The sequence below is a fragment of the Rhinatrema bivittatum genome, chromosome 16 (genome assembly GCF_901001135.1).
Source record: "Rhinatrema bivittatum chromosome 16, aRhiBiv1.1, whole genome shotgun sequence".
NCBI classification, from domain to species: Eukaryota; Metazoa; Chordata; class Amphibia; order Gymnophiona; family Rhinatrematidae; genus Rhinatrema; species Rhinatrema bivittatum.
In genome coordinates this window covers 25339401-25352966 of record NC_042630.1, presented here as the reverse complement: position 1 = coordinate 25352966, position 13566 = coordinate 25339401, and the positions used below count along the sequence as shown (strand labels likewise).

Sequence of the window (13566 nt, the reverse complement as noted above, 5' to 3'; positions counted from 1 at the left end):
TAAAGTGGGAAAATTCCAGTGTGTTACAACCTCCAGGACCCACTAGTTTAACGTTATTTAGGCCCCTCTCTAGTATTTAAAAAGAAAGAAAAAGGTGGAAATGCATCCACTTAACTCTAGAGAGGGTCCCTACACGTTCATTGGGAGCTTGTAGCACTGGAAGTACCTCCAATATTTTTATGCTTACTACAACAAAAGGACTGAAATCTATTAAAGGGACATCCCCATTGAGCCTTTCCTGGCCTATACTGCATAGAATTTCTAAAGTGAGTTCTAGCCAGAGATCCCTCTCCCTTCTCCCACCAGAGTATCCATTTAGGCTTAACCTCAGGAAGTCTGGGAGCCTTAAATTCCCCCTTCTTAACCAGCGCTTCCAAATCTTTCTCCAAACAGAGGCATCCCTTTAAATGGAAGCTCAGTCAGCTGAGTCTTCGATGCTGAATCTACTGCCCAGTTCTGCAGTCAAAGCAAACTCTCTGCTGACCATAGAAACAGTACTTCATGCCATAGCCCACATTAAATTATACAAGTCCATCGACAACTAAGGGCGGATCTGAGCCATCTCTTTCAGTTCCATTCAAGAGCTCTCTAATGACCTCTTCTGGAGACACTGTGACAGATGCAAAGATGCTCTGGCCATTATACCTCTACAAGAGCCAGGCCACAAGCCTCAAAAGCCTGCTTCAGCAGAGACTTAGCTTCCTATTTTGGGCCACTTTAAAGGCCAAGTGCATCCACTTAAGGTGCCCTTACCTTCTCTCTTTCCCTTTTCTCTTCAGTTATATAAAAAATCTGCCAGGCTTGGAAAATAGTGAGGAAAACTCTATATAAATAATGGATGAATCACTTTCCTCCAATTCCTCCTTGTCGCTCTTGTGATCCTTCTTTAAAAAAATGTTACTAACATCCCAGACCTATCTGTCCCAGTCCTCCTCACCCCTGGGCCTTTATCTAGGGAGGAAACTTCTGCAGAAGTTTGCCCCAGGGTAAAAATCTGCTGAAATAACCGTAGGAGTTCTGGAGATAAGAGTAGTTAAGGAAGAGCCCAAGGAGACAGGAACTGCTCCTAAAGCAGTTGCCCTTAAGGAAGAGCCCAAGGAGACAGGAACTGCTCCTAAAGCAGTTGCCCCAAAGGTCTCCTTTCCCTGCAAAACCAGAGGCATCTCACCAGAAAAAACACCTCCACATGGCTCAAAATGGCTACTGTTCCCACCTCGAGAGTTCTTGTTCAGGCAGGAACATTTTCAAAGGAAGGCCCCATTGTTAGGGTTCCCTCCTGGACGGCAGGCTGTGAATGCTCAACCCCCTCCTCCTCCTGGCACAACTTATATAGACCATTCTCCCAGAGCCTAAACGGTGATGCTCAGTTCCCCAATAGGAAAGCAGTGTCTCTCCTCGTCCTCACTGTGGGCTAAACTTTCAGTCCTCACCAGGCCTTACATCATCATTTTTCTTGTTCAAGAAATTTTATTGGGCTGCAGAAAAAGAAACTCCTCAGCCCCAAGGGAGTTAGAGAGAAGGCCAGAGGTCAAGGGGGGAGGGGGGGAATAGCCACTGGCTAACAGCCCCCCACAGCTGAAGTCACCAGAATTAGTATTTGAATGCCTGCATAAGCCCCTGGTTCCTGACTATGTTCAAATAGGAAAGGATCAGCCTAAGCATGCACATTCCTAGTCGCCTAACTTAGTCCAGGCTTCACTCACAGCATGGGATGCTGCCACCCTCTGCTGGAGACAGAAAATTCTGGCAGGTGGCAGCAGCACAGGACCCTAAAGAGAGCATAAATCCACTTGCCAGGATGAAGAGGAAGCGATACATCTCTAAATAGTACAAGCGAAAGAGGGACAATGGAAGGAGGCTGCAAAGGTATAAAAGGAGGCGTAAGAGAAGGAAATATTTCTTCACAGAAAAGGTGGTAGAATTCACAAAGCATGGGCCAAGCCCAGAGGATGCTTAGCAGAGCTGATGGGCCTTTCTAGATTGGTATTTAACAGCAATTTTTTGTTTCTTTCAGAGTCGCCCTTATTCGGAGGAAGAGGATCAGTCACGCTTTCAAGTTACTGTGCAGCAGCATCCTTCCAGCTAGCTGGGCCCCCACATCTCACAGGAGGCCCAAGTCCACATACCTGGACTATTATACAGTGAAACCTCCAAAGAATCTACCTCACCTGCGCAGAATGTCTAAAGCATCATGCCCACCTGTGAGATGTTCCAAGGAATTCTTTTCTCATAGCTGATAAAACCAAAACTACCTCAGAATGTTCTCGCCATACCCCTACAGCCATGCAGTGGCCTTCCTGCTTCAGCTGTCCCTGATGGTGACACAGGGCAAAGCTGCTCCAGGACCATGAAGAGGGAGGAGACAGATTCTCCACCTTTCCTGCTCTTGTGGCTGCTTAGCATAATAACCCCCCACTTCCTCCAGCAGGAAGTCCCAGTGTCTGACGACGGGCACAGGAAAACCATTGACGTGGTCCATAAATAAAATAACTCACTCCTCTCTGGCCAGTAGAGGTAAATTGAGGGTCGATCATACCGACACCTTCACTACCCACAAAATATCTTCATTTACAAAAAAAGGCCCCTGGCCAGCTACTACTTCATAGAAATTGTTCCTTTTGCTTTTAGTACTGCTACCAAATATTTAAAAAAACCAAATAAGAAAAGCTGGTGCTTCAAAGCAGGGCTGGTTACTGTTTGCTTCCCAGCATAGTGACCCCTTCCTTAAATATACCTCTCTTCTGCAAAGGTCTTTTCTATTGAGCCAAATATTTGTAACAAAGCTAAAATGCTTCCAAAGATGTAGAGCTTTAAAGAGGGTTGAAAAAGAGAGAGCAGCCTTGGTCTTATGACTGTATATTGTGAAGGGCTTTAACAGTGTGGAGTAGAGGACTGTGGCAACTGTAGGTTGGTAACCTTTCAGCTCTTGAGCCCTTCCATAGTCCTCCAGCACTACCTTGGTTCAGTGTTGTTACACAAGCCCCCGCTGTACACCTTAGAAAGTCCTAGAAAAGCTTGAATGATCCTTGTATCTGGGGTCTCTTCTCTTTCCTAGCCTTGCTGAAAGGTCCGTTCCCCCAGCATACGAACTCAAAAGGTGTACACAGGGAGGTGGTGGTGTAATTGCAGGGTGCTACTCCGGAGCTGGTATTATAGTCTGTGTATTTTTCTTGTATGTCATGAAAAACATTGCCAAAAGAAATGTTTGAAAGAAGAATTTGAATCTCTAGCCTGGGATCCAAATTACCCTCTATAAGATTTCTTACATTTTTTATGTCAGATGCTGCCAAAAGAAAAAAAAAAAAAAAAGGTGTGTGATTTCAGCTTCCTTTTGTGTAGTTTTAGTAAGATTTTTTTATAGCTTTCTTGTATTGATTTCTGCTTCATTATAATATGTATCTTCTGTAGAAACTCTGCCAGTGCTTCTAGGAATGGGGCTATGCAATCAAGCATTGAACCAAAATTAGTATTTTTTTTCCCTGGCTGCTCCTTTGGTTGGCTAGCTTTCAGGGTTCCTTAAAGATAAAGTGCTCATTTTAATTGTACAGTCTGTCATTTTTCCTACATGTTAGTAGGGGGCAGCTGGTCAGTTAGCTAGTTACTGTACCTGGGAAATGACTTTTTCCATGTCATGGTGCCACATCAGTCCAATGAGTCTATATAGGTTGGTTATGTCCTCCCCCAACCCCACCAGGTGGAGGCATAGACTTTCTCAGTTATATCAGCAGCACTATATCGCGGTTGCACAGTATACTCGGCCTTCAGCAGATGGTAGGAACCACTGGTGGTGTAACTGGATTTTTGAAAAGGCACCCAAGCTACTTAGGGCCTGATCCCTGCTTTGTCCAGGAGAGAAAGCCCGCTTGGAGGTTCTTCAGCCATTTGTGAGAGGAAAAGCCTGCCTGTTCCCCTACACCCCCTTTGCATTCCATCAGCCTTATTTAAAAAAAAAGAGAGAGTAAGGAAAGAGATCTATTCTCTCTATCAGGAGAAAGCCTTTGTAAGGAGCTGGCTTCCCTGTTCGGTTAGGGTAAGTTTTGGGGAGGTGATTTTTTTCTTAACTGCAGTTGCTTTTCTGCTACTTGTGGGTTTTCTTTCTTGTAGCATAGATGAATAAGTCAGTTCGAGTGTGACACTACAAAATGTGTGGTTGCAGGAGGTTCAGCATCTGCCACAGGACCGTTGCGCTCTGCATTGGTGCAGTCTGGAGAAATTCCAAGTGAGTTCTTAGTTCTCCAAAGGGGGTGGGGACAGGTGTTCAACCTTGGCTCTGCCATCATTGGGGACTTTGTCTTCAGCTGACCCACAACCAGAACACATGCCAGAAGGCATAGAAGTTTTGGAAGGCCCATCGGTCATCTTGAAACAGTCATCCATAGCTGATTCAACTCCTCAGCAGCTGCATTTGTTTTCAGATATGGAATTTGGGGATGCCCAGTTCTGGCTTCAGTGGAGGGGCCTCAATACTATCTTAGGACAGTTGAAGGATTTTGTTGATTTTTCTCCATATTTGTATAGACTTTTACTTCAGGCCTTCTGTGCTCAGCGGTCCCAGCTCCTCACAAACAACGCAGGGGGACTGCAGAACCTTCCTTTCCTGGCTCTGAGGAGAAACAGAAGCAGCCAGAACACCATGGGGATTCAGCAAATTGGGTTTCTATGGAAGAGGAGGTCCTCTCAGATCGGGAAATTGACACTATTATCAGATTGTTTCAGAGCAAAGGGATGGTGATGTTGATTAATCAGGTTGCTTCTTGTCTCCGAATTGTAGACACCAAGGTAGAGAAGGTTCCAGGTTGGGATCCCAATCTACCACGGCATTACCTATCCATTCTGAGGTGAAACACACGGTGCTTTCTGAATGGGAGGCCGCTGAGAGTGGCCTCAAGGGAGTGAAGAATCTTTCATCTTTCTCTTGATACAGTCCAGTGCTTGTTCTAGATGCCTCGGGTAGATGCCTTGGTCATGGAAATTACTAGATGTACTGTTATCTTTGTTGAAGGTAGTAGTTTTCCCAAAGATTGCAGTACAGGAAGATAGAGCGCCCTTTGAAGTAGCCATTTGCTTCCACTGTTCCGGTGGTCTAGATATTTGTGGAGGCAAATTACAGAAAGCAAGGAAGTGTTAGGATGGAATCATCAGTGGCCTATTTAGCCGATGCCCTTAACGATGATCTCAAAGTTTCTTCTAGTTCAGTGGTATCCTCCATGGCAGCCAGGAAGACTGCTTTGGCTACTGGAACAGCTAGTAAGAATCAGGGGGAGCTGAAGCACCAGAGGCTCCCTGCGGAAAAACCTTGATCTTTCTGCCAGTGAATTTTGGGACTTGTATGCACAATAGACCAGGTTCACAGAGCTCTAGTGAAAAGGGCTCAGCTTCCACCTCTGGGTCCAGGCAAACTTCTCAACACTTGGGAGATTCACACTCTGCCTCTGCTGGTAGGCAGTTTTACCAGGAGTGGACTTGCATAACCTCATATCAGTGATTGGATGTTATTCACCTCAGTTACACCTTAGAAGTTGTCACTCCCATTCGTGACACTGTTACGGTTTCTCCCTGTGCTTCGGCCATCAAGTGAAAAGAGATTCACAATATTCTGGTCAGACTTCAACTGTTGTGAGCGGTGATTCCAGTTTTTCGCAGGAAGATGGGTCTTGGTGGTGGTTCCATTCTTGACCTGAAGAGAGTAAGTGCCAAGCTTAGGCTCTCTCATTTCAGAATGGAAACTGTTCCCTCTGTGCTTACAGCTGTTCAGCAGGGGGGCGTATATAACCTCCCTGACTTGTCAAAAGCTTATTTTCATATTTCCATCAGGCAGGAGGATGAGCGGTATCTTTCTGCAGGAGCATTTTCAGTTTAGGGCACTCCCTAAACTTGGAGGACATTTACAAAAATCATGGCAGTAGTGGTGGCCTTCTTGAGGCGCATCAGCCTATCTGGTCGATTGGCTGATGAGAGCAAAATCTTAGTAGGACAGTGTTCAGGTGTCAGAAAGCCCTAAGGACTTGGAATGACCTTCAGCTGCTCGGTGGCCACTCTGGATTTAATATCTTGGTCCAAGGCTCACCTGCGTCCTCTACAGTTCTCTCTCCTGTCTTGCTGGTCTTCCCCCTCCTAGGATTACACAATCCATCGTTCTGTGCCTGAGTTGATAAGAACAGTCTGGGGTGGTGGAAGGTCCCTCAGAATCTTTTGCAGGTAGTCAGTTTTTGAACTCCCTCCTGGCTATTAGTCACAACAGATGCAAGTCTGTCTGGTTGGGGAGCTCATTGTCTAGATCAGGTGATCCAGGAACACTGATCCTTCAATAGACAATACGTTCAGCTTTGTCTCGTTTTCTCCCTTTAATCAGAGGGAAAGTGGTCAGAGTACTGTCAGATGATGCAATTGCTGTGGCACATGTGAACAAACAGGCTGGCACCAAAAGTCTAGGGATATCGGTGGCAGAAAATCTTCTCTTTCTGTGGGCGGAAGAGAACCTGCAAATCTTGTCGTCAGCCCATATTGCCGGGCAGTACACACAGATTCCCTCAGCAGGAACCTTCTGGATCTGAAGGAATGGGTGCTTACCTTGAAGATGGTTTTGGAGATTTAGTCCCTGTTATGAAGGGACCTTTTTGATCATAGTGCCCGATTCCATGTACCTTCATTCTATTTGCTGAAATTGTTATATTTCATTTGAATCAGTCTCTTATTCTATCAGTATTTTCCAAAGAAGAGTGTCAAGTCAGTAATAGTTTGCTGAAGTTTTTGAATGTTTGTCATGTTCTCCTGTGCTATTTAGAGGTATCAAGTCCCTTCTGTAAGACAGACTGACTGTCGGTGAGGGTGGGGGCCCATGGAGGAGTGAGGCAGCAATTTCTTCAGCATACATGCTCAAGGGCAGGTGGGCTCCTGAGATTAGGCACACATGCACCGTACTGGGCTACAGTTTTTTTTCTGGATGGAAGCGATTGCTATTGTACCATAGGATATTCGCAAAGTGGCTACTTGTTCGTCTTTGCATTTGGAGAACTCAGCCTGTTGGGTTGGGGTTTTCAAAGCAGCCTCAACATCTTTCCTCTCCGGTTAGCGGGCTGTAGTTCGTCCCATCCGTACGGATGCGTTGGACTAGCGTTTAGTAATGATGGAACGGAAGGAAAAATTACCTGTTAATTTTCTTTTCAGAAGGTCTGCTACACCAGACCGGGACCCTCCACTGACCCCACTGGAGGTTTATTGCTAAGATCTCTGTATGGTATCTATTTCTTTCAGGGAAACAGCTCTTTTTTCTAACAGTTGTTGGCTAAAAGGATTTCTCTATGCATATGTTTGAAGTTTTTGATTCTCAATTTTATGTAATACAGTTTTCAGTGTTTTTCATAAAAATTGTTTCTCTGCACCGCACTACCTCTACATAGTGGCAGTGATATCACCGAGAAAGCCTGCGTGCGCCGCCTCCATCTGCTGCTATGGGGACATAACCTACCTGTATGACCTCCCTGGAATAGTGGAAGAGGATGAAACAAAGAAAGCTAATAGATAAAATTTTCACCTTTTGTCCTGCAAGCTGATTGATTGAGATGATATTTGCAACGAGCTGGATTTTCCCCCTCTTTTAGACTCTGCCATTGATGGTCTTTGAGGAGGGTGAGGCCCTTAAGTGTAGCTACTAGCTATTGCTGTTGAGCCATAGCTGGGGCTTTTTTCCCCACAGTTGTCGGGGCAGGGGCCTGTGAGTACCTGGCACCGAGCTGGGATTGGAACCGATCCCTGGTATGTTCCTCTGTACGTGTCATTTCTTGGAACAGAGTAAAAATTATCAAAACAGGACATAAGATGAAACCCAGAACGTGAGTGCGATATAACTGTATAATACTCATTTTAAAAAATTCAAGAAGAACCTTGCCAACGGCACTGTGTGACCCAGCAGAAAGCCCGTCTGCTCTTCCCCATGCAGAGAAAGCAGAAAAAGGCCCAAGCAGCTTGTGTCTTTCTCAGCTTTCTAGCAGCTATGAAGGCTTCTGTTTTCATATGCTACTAACTATAACATGCTTTTTTTCCCCCAAAGTACATGGGCTTTGGGTAACCAACTAACAATGAGAGGAGAAGATGAGGACTTTGGCAGCAAAGTTTCCCATGGCAGCACAAGCAGCCTAGCAGTAAAAGTACCAAAAGAAACAGCTGCAAACGGTTTGGGAGTGAATGAAGGGAGTCCATGGGGAAGATCTTTTGGCAAGATGGCAAAAAAAGATGGTGGTATTGCTCACAGCACACTCCTAGAAGCACTGTGCAGATAGTTTTGCTAGAACCAATGAGGAAATGCTAAGAACCTAACTTACTGTATCTCCTACTTTGTGCCAAAAGCTTTAATCTTGTGTGATGGGAGAAAACTGAACGAGAATGTGTGCAAGAGAGAAAAGTTTGTTAACTATTTAAGAGAAAGGTTACCGTTCCTTAGCCTGTAATTAGTATTTTTAAACATATGGAATATGGAAATGTGGTCGATTGTAACTCTAGGGCCAAAGCCATTAACCACCTCTAGTCAAGAAACAGGAAAGTTTCAAACCAGCTGGTATAATTTCATTGAAAGCTCTGAAAACTGACATTACCTCATCTATCCTCCATAAGCTGTTTCATCTAGACTGGGCATATGCTGACTTTTAAAATAATTTGCAGAACCTACCCATAATCACTGTCAAAGAGTGTGAGACTGAAAATCAACTGTACCTCCCCCTAAGTTGTAATTCTCTCGCTTTCAAAGCTTTCGCCAGCTGCCAGTTGTGTGTTATGGGGTATCATTCACACATAGTCAGCTATGCTTCATGAGGAGAGCGTAATGGCTGCTTTCTGAGCTTCAAACAGCTGTTTACTAGGAAAGATTATACTCTATGCCATATAGGCACCTCTCTTACACTAGGAAAAAAAATCAACAGGGGCCGTTGATTAAAAGCTGTGGTCATAATGCAGTATATTTCCTAAACTCCAAAGGAACTGACAGTGGCCTTGTGTTAACCAAACGAAAACTCCTTTTGTACCCAAAGTCTCTATTAAATAATAGAAAAGTACAGCTGTTGTATGATGTATTCATTTACTTGGGTGCATGTTTTCAACCTGTGTGGGATCTGAAAACCTGGAATGAACACAGAGCCCCACCCCTGATTCCTGGGGGAGCATTAGAGACTGTCTTAGTAATCAAGGCAACATATTTATAAATCATCTAGGTGCAAGGACTCCAAAACCTAAATGACTTGAACTAGCTTACCTGTAATGTTATTTCTCACAGGACAAGCAGGATGGTAGTCCTCACATATGGGGTGACATCACAGGATGGAGCCCATCACGGAACACTTCTGTCAAAGTTTCCAGAACTTTGACTGGCTCCTACTGGGCATGCCCAGCATGGCATAAACCCTGCAGGCAGCAGGCGTCCCCCTTCAGTCTTCTTTTTTCTGCGCAGCAGTAGCCACGCGGTTAAGGAGCTCTGCAGAGATCCCTGACAGGAATTTACCTCACGGAATTACTAAAATTTAATTTACCCCACAGGGGTCCCTCCTTCAACTTTTTCAAGCCGCTGTACTCCGGTAAGTTTTTTACCCGTTTTCCTTCTATTACCGTCGAGTTTGGCCTATTGGCCGTCGACAGTACCGCGGCTCAATTTTTTCATGGCCATAGCATCGGGGTTCCGCCGGTGCCCGGACTGTAATCACACCATGTCCATCACAGACCCCCACAAAGTCTGTGTAATGTGTCTCGGATGTGAGCACGATGTCCTAACCTGCACCAAATGTGCCCTAATGACACCAAAAGGTCGCAAGGCCAGAATGGAGAAGATAGAACTTCTCTTCCGTGCGCAAACCCCGACGCCGTCTATTGCAGTGACGTCGTCAGAACCGGCACCATCAACCGCACCAGTATCGACCTCCGGCCGCTGACCGTCCGGCATCGATGACTTCTTGGCCTTTAACACCCTCTACTCTCCCTCAGGATCGTAAAGATAAACATCGCCACCAGCATCGAAAGTCTCGGCCCCTTGAGGGAGCGAAATCATCGACCTCGCCATCGTCCAAGCAGCCGAAGAAACCCCGTTCAGAAAAGGCACTGACCTTTTCGGCGACCGGGTCACCGAGGCAACCCTCACCCGACAGGGTATCGGGAGCCGCGACTCCGCCTTTAATGGTGGTCCCTCCGGTTATGCCTCTGCCTCCTTCTTCTGTTCCAGAGCCGGGGCTGCTTGCTCCAGGTCTCCGAGAAGAACTGGACCAGATGATTCAGGAGGCCATCGACAAGGCGATGCATCAACGTCAAGTTCCTCCTACACCGACACCGGTACCAATTGCGGAACCGACCACCGACCTGATTCCAACAGCGTTGGCACCGCTGCTCTCGAGGATGGAAGCGTTCATGGCCGCTTTTCCACCGATGGACCCTGGGTCACAGATGGCTCTGGTGCCCTCCCCGCTTACTGTGTCATCGGGAGGAGAAACACTGTTCTGCATCCCTCCATCAGGAATTCTGCCAATGCCTCAGCCATCGATGCTGATATGTCCGGTGCCACCAAGCCATCCATCATCTATGCCCTCGATGCCTTCATCGGTGCCTCCAGTTGTTCCTTAAGAGTCCTTCGGAGCCTAGACCAGGACCTTCAGGAATCCCACCGTCCCGTCCTCCTCTAGTCCCTAGAGGAGCAGGTGCTGATCCCAATGATACCTGGACTGATGATTCTTCACCAGACACCGATGCTTTGCCTTCACTACCTTCATCTACTGAAAGCAGAAAGCGCTCTCCTCCAGAGGACCTTTCCTTTATAAATTTTGTGAAGGAGATGTCTGAATTGGTTCCTTCCAATTACAGATGGAACAGGACGATAGGCATCAAATGATGGAGTTGCTACAATTCCTGGATGCTCCCAAGGAAATAACCTCCATCCCTATCCACCAGGTTCTTCTGGATCTCCTCAAAAAGAACTGGGAACATCCTGGCTCTGTTGCTCCAGTCAACAGGAAAGCTAACACCACCTATCTCGTACAGTCAGCTCCAGGCTTTCACAAACCTCAATTGGATCACTAATCTGAGGTTATAGAATCTGCCCAGAAAAGAGCAAGGAGATCAAAACTTCACGCTTCCTTTCCCCCAGGCAAGGAACAGAAATTTCTAGATGCCATTGGTTGCCGTGTCTTCCAGGGATCAATGCTCATCTCCAGAATTGCCTCTTAGCTCTATATGACCCAATATAATAGGGTCTTATTTAAGCAGATACAAGACTTAACAGACTCCCTGCCTCAGCAATTTCAAGATCAACTCCAAACCCTAGTAAACAAGGGTTTTGAGGCAGGCAAGCATGAGATCAGATTATCTTACAATATCTTTGACACTGCTACCAGGGTATCTGCAGCTGCTATCTTGGCAAGACGATGGGCCTGGCTCAAGTCTTCCAACCTTCGCCCTGAAGTACAAGACAGATTACCCAACCTGCCTTGTGTAGGAGATAATCTGTTTGGCGAGCAGATTCAACGAACGATGGCGGAACTCAAGGACCATCATGAGACCCTAAGACTGCTCTCTCTGATGCCTTCTGAGTACTCTTCAAAACAGTCCTTCCGAAAGGACTCTTAAGAAGTCATTCTTCCGCCCAAAGAAATCCTACCCGCCACCAGCTAGAACCTGTTCTACGAAACAGTTTCAAAAAACCCAGTCTCGTCAGACACGAAAACAAAAACCGCAAGCAGCTCCTCAACCAGGTCCTGCTTCCGGTTTTTGACTCCTGCATAGAGAGCAGCAGCCAGCTTCCATTGCCCCACATACCATTGGGAGGTCGATTGTGCCATTTCAACAACAGGTGGCACTCGATCACCTCAGACCAGTGGATCCTGGCGATAATTGCTCAGGGTTATCATCTGAACTTTCTCTCCATTCCACCAGACTCCCCACCTCTCCCGATGTGGAGAACATCCGATCACTCCATCCTTCTGGAACAGGAGGTCTCCCTCCTCCAGTCCAAGGCAATAGAACCAGTACCCTACTCTCAGCACGGCCTAGGGTTCTATTCCTGGTACTTTCTAATCCCCCAAAAATCAGGGGGTGTTCGTCCAATTCTGGACCTATGTGCCCTCAACAAGTACCTCCAGCTAGAGAAGTTCAAAATGGTAACCTTGGGCTCTCTTCTTCCTCTTCTACAAAGAAGAGACTGGCTCTGCTCTCTAGACTCCAGGATGCATACCCTCATATTGCAATAATTCCATCCCATTGCAAATACCTGAGGTTTCTAGTAGGCCCCAAGCACTATCAGTACCGAGTGCTTCCATTCGGCCTTGCATCTGCACCACGAGTCTTCACAAAATGCCTCGTCGTAGTTACAGCCTTCCTCAGGACTCAAGGTGTTCACATCTACCCCTATCTAGACGATTGGTTAATCAGGACTCCCACTCAGCAAGCTGCTCTGTCGTCCCTACATCTTACCTTACACACTCTAATTTTGCTCGGATTTCTCGTCAACTACGACAAATCCGACTTAGTCCCATCTCAAACCTTATCGTTCATTGGGGCAAAGGCTTTTCTGCCTCGACAGCGAGCTCTCACTCTCGTGTCTCTTGCACACCAGCTGCAGTCTCAGCACTCCACGACTGCAAGCCACTTTCTCATCCTCCTGGGACACATGGAGTCCTCAGTTCAGGTCACTCCAATGGCCCGCTTGGCCATGAGTCATGCAGTGGACTCTAAGGTCACAATGGACTCAATCCATTCAGCCCCTGTCGACCATTGTCCATGTAACCAACTCACTCCGTCAGTCTCTCGCCTGGTGGAGAAATCAGGTCAATCTCCTCCAAGGCTTGCCCTTCCAGGCTCCAGACCCTCAAATAACTCTCACCACCGATGCTTCCAACCTTGGTTGGGGAGCCCACATGGCCGATCTGCAGAAACAAGGATCTTGGTCTCCAGAGGAAGCCAAACACCAAATAAATTTCCTGGAGCTTCGAGCAATCAGATATGCTCCCAGGGTATTTCAGGATCGCCTCTCCAATCAAGTCATCCTGATCCAGACGGACAACCAGGTGGCCATGTGGTACATCAACAAACAGGGAGGGACGGGCTCCTACCTTGTGTGTCAGGAAGCTGCGCAGATATGGGCGGAAGCTCTCTCCCATTCGATGTACCTCAGGGCCACCTACTTGCTGGGAGTGGACAATCTGTTGGCAGACAAGCTGAGTCGCACCTTTCAACTGCACGAGTGGTCTCTCAACCCCTCAGTAGCGAACTCGATCTTCCAACAATGGGGTTATCCTCAGATAGACCTCTTTGCGTCACCTCAAAATCGCAAAGTAAACAACGTCTGCTCTCTCACTCGCAGCCAACACTATCAGCCAAGAGATGCATTCTACCTCTCATGGAAAACCGATCTCCTCTATGCATTCCCTCCACTTCCACTTCTCTCGAAGACTCTCATGAAGTTACGTCAGGACAAGGGAACCATGATCCTGATAGCATGTCACTGACTGCGCCAAGTGTGGTTTCCAATACTTCAGGATCTCTCCATTCCCTTGGGAAAGGACCCGCTTCTAATCACTCAAAACGGCAGGTGCCTATGCC

At 46.7% G+C, this 13566-nt stretch overlaps 1 protein-coding gene across 1 annotated transcript in view; it reads left to right on the top strand.

Annotated features, from left to right (window-relative positions):
• LOC115077476 (immunoglobulin superfamily DCC subclass member 3-like) overlaps nucleotides 1-9047 on the top strand; it is a 140540-nt gene extending 131493 nt beyond the window's left edge. Inside the window, exon 14 of the mRNA XM_029579767.1 lies at nucleotides 2015-9047. Coding sequence (XP_029435627.1) covers nucleotides 2015-2086 — 72 coding nt within the window. The 3' untranslated portion in view covers nucleotides 2087-9047. The remainder of the gene's footprint in view (nucleotides 1-2014) is intronic.
• The last annotated feature ends 4519 nt before the right edge of the window (nucleotides 9048-13566 follow it).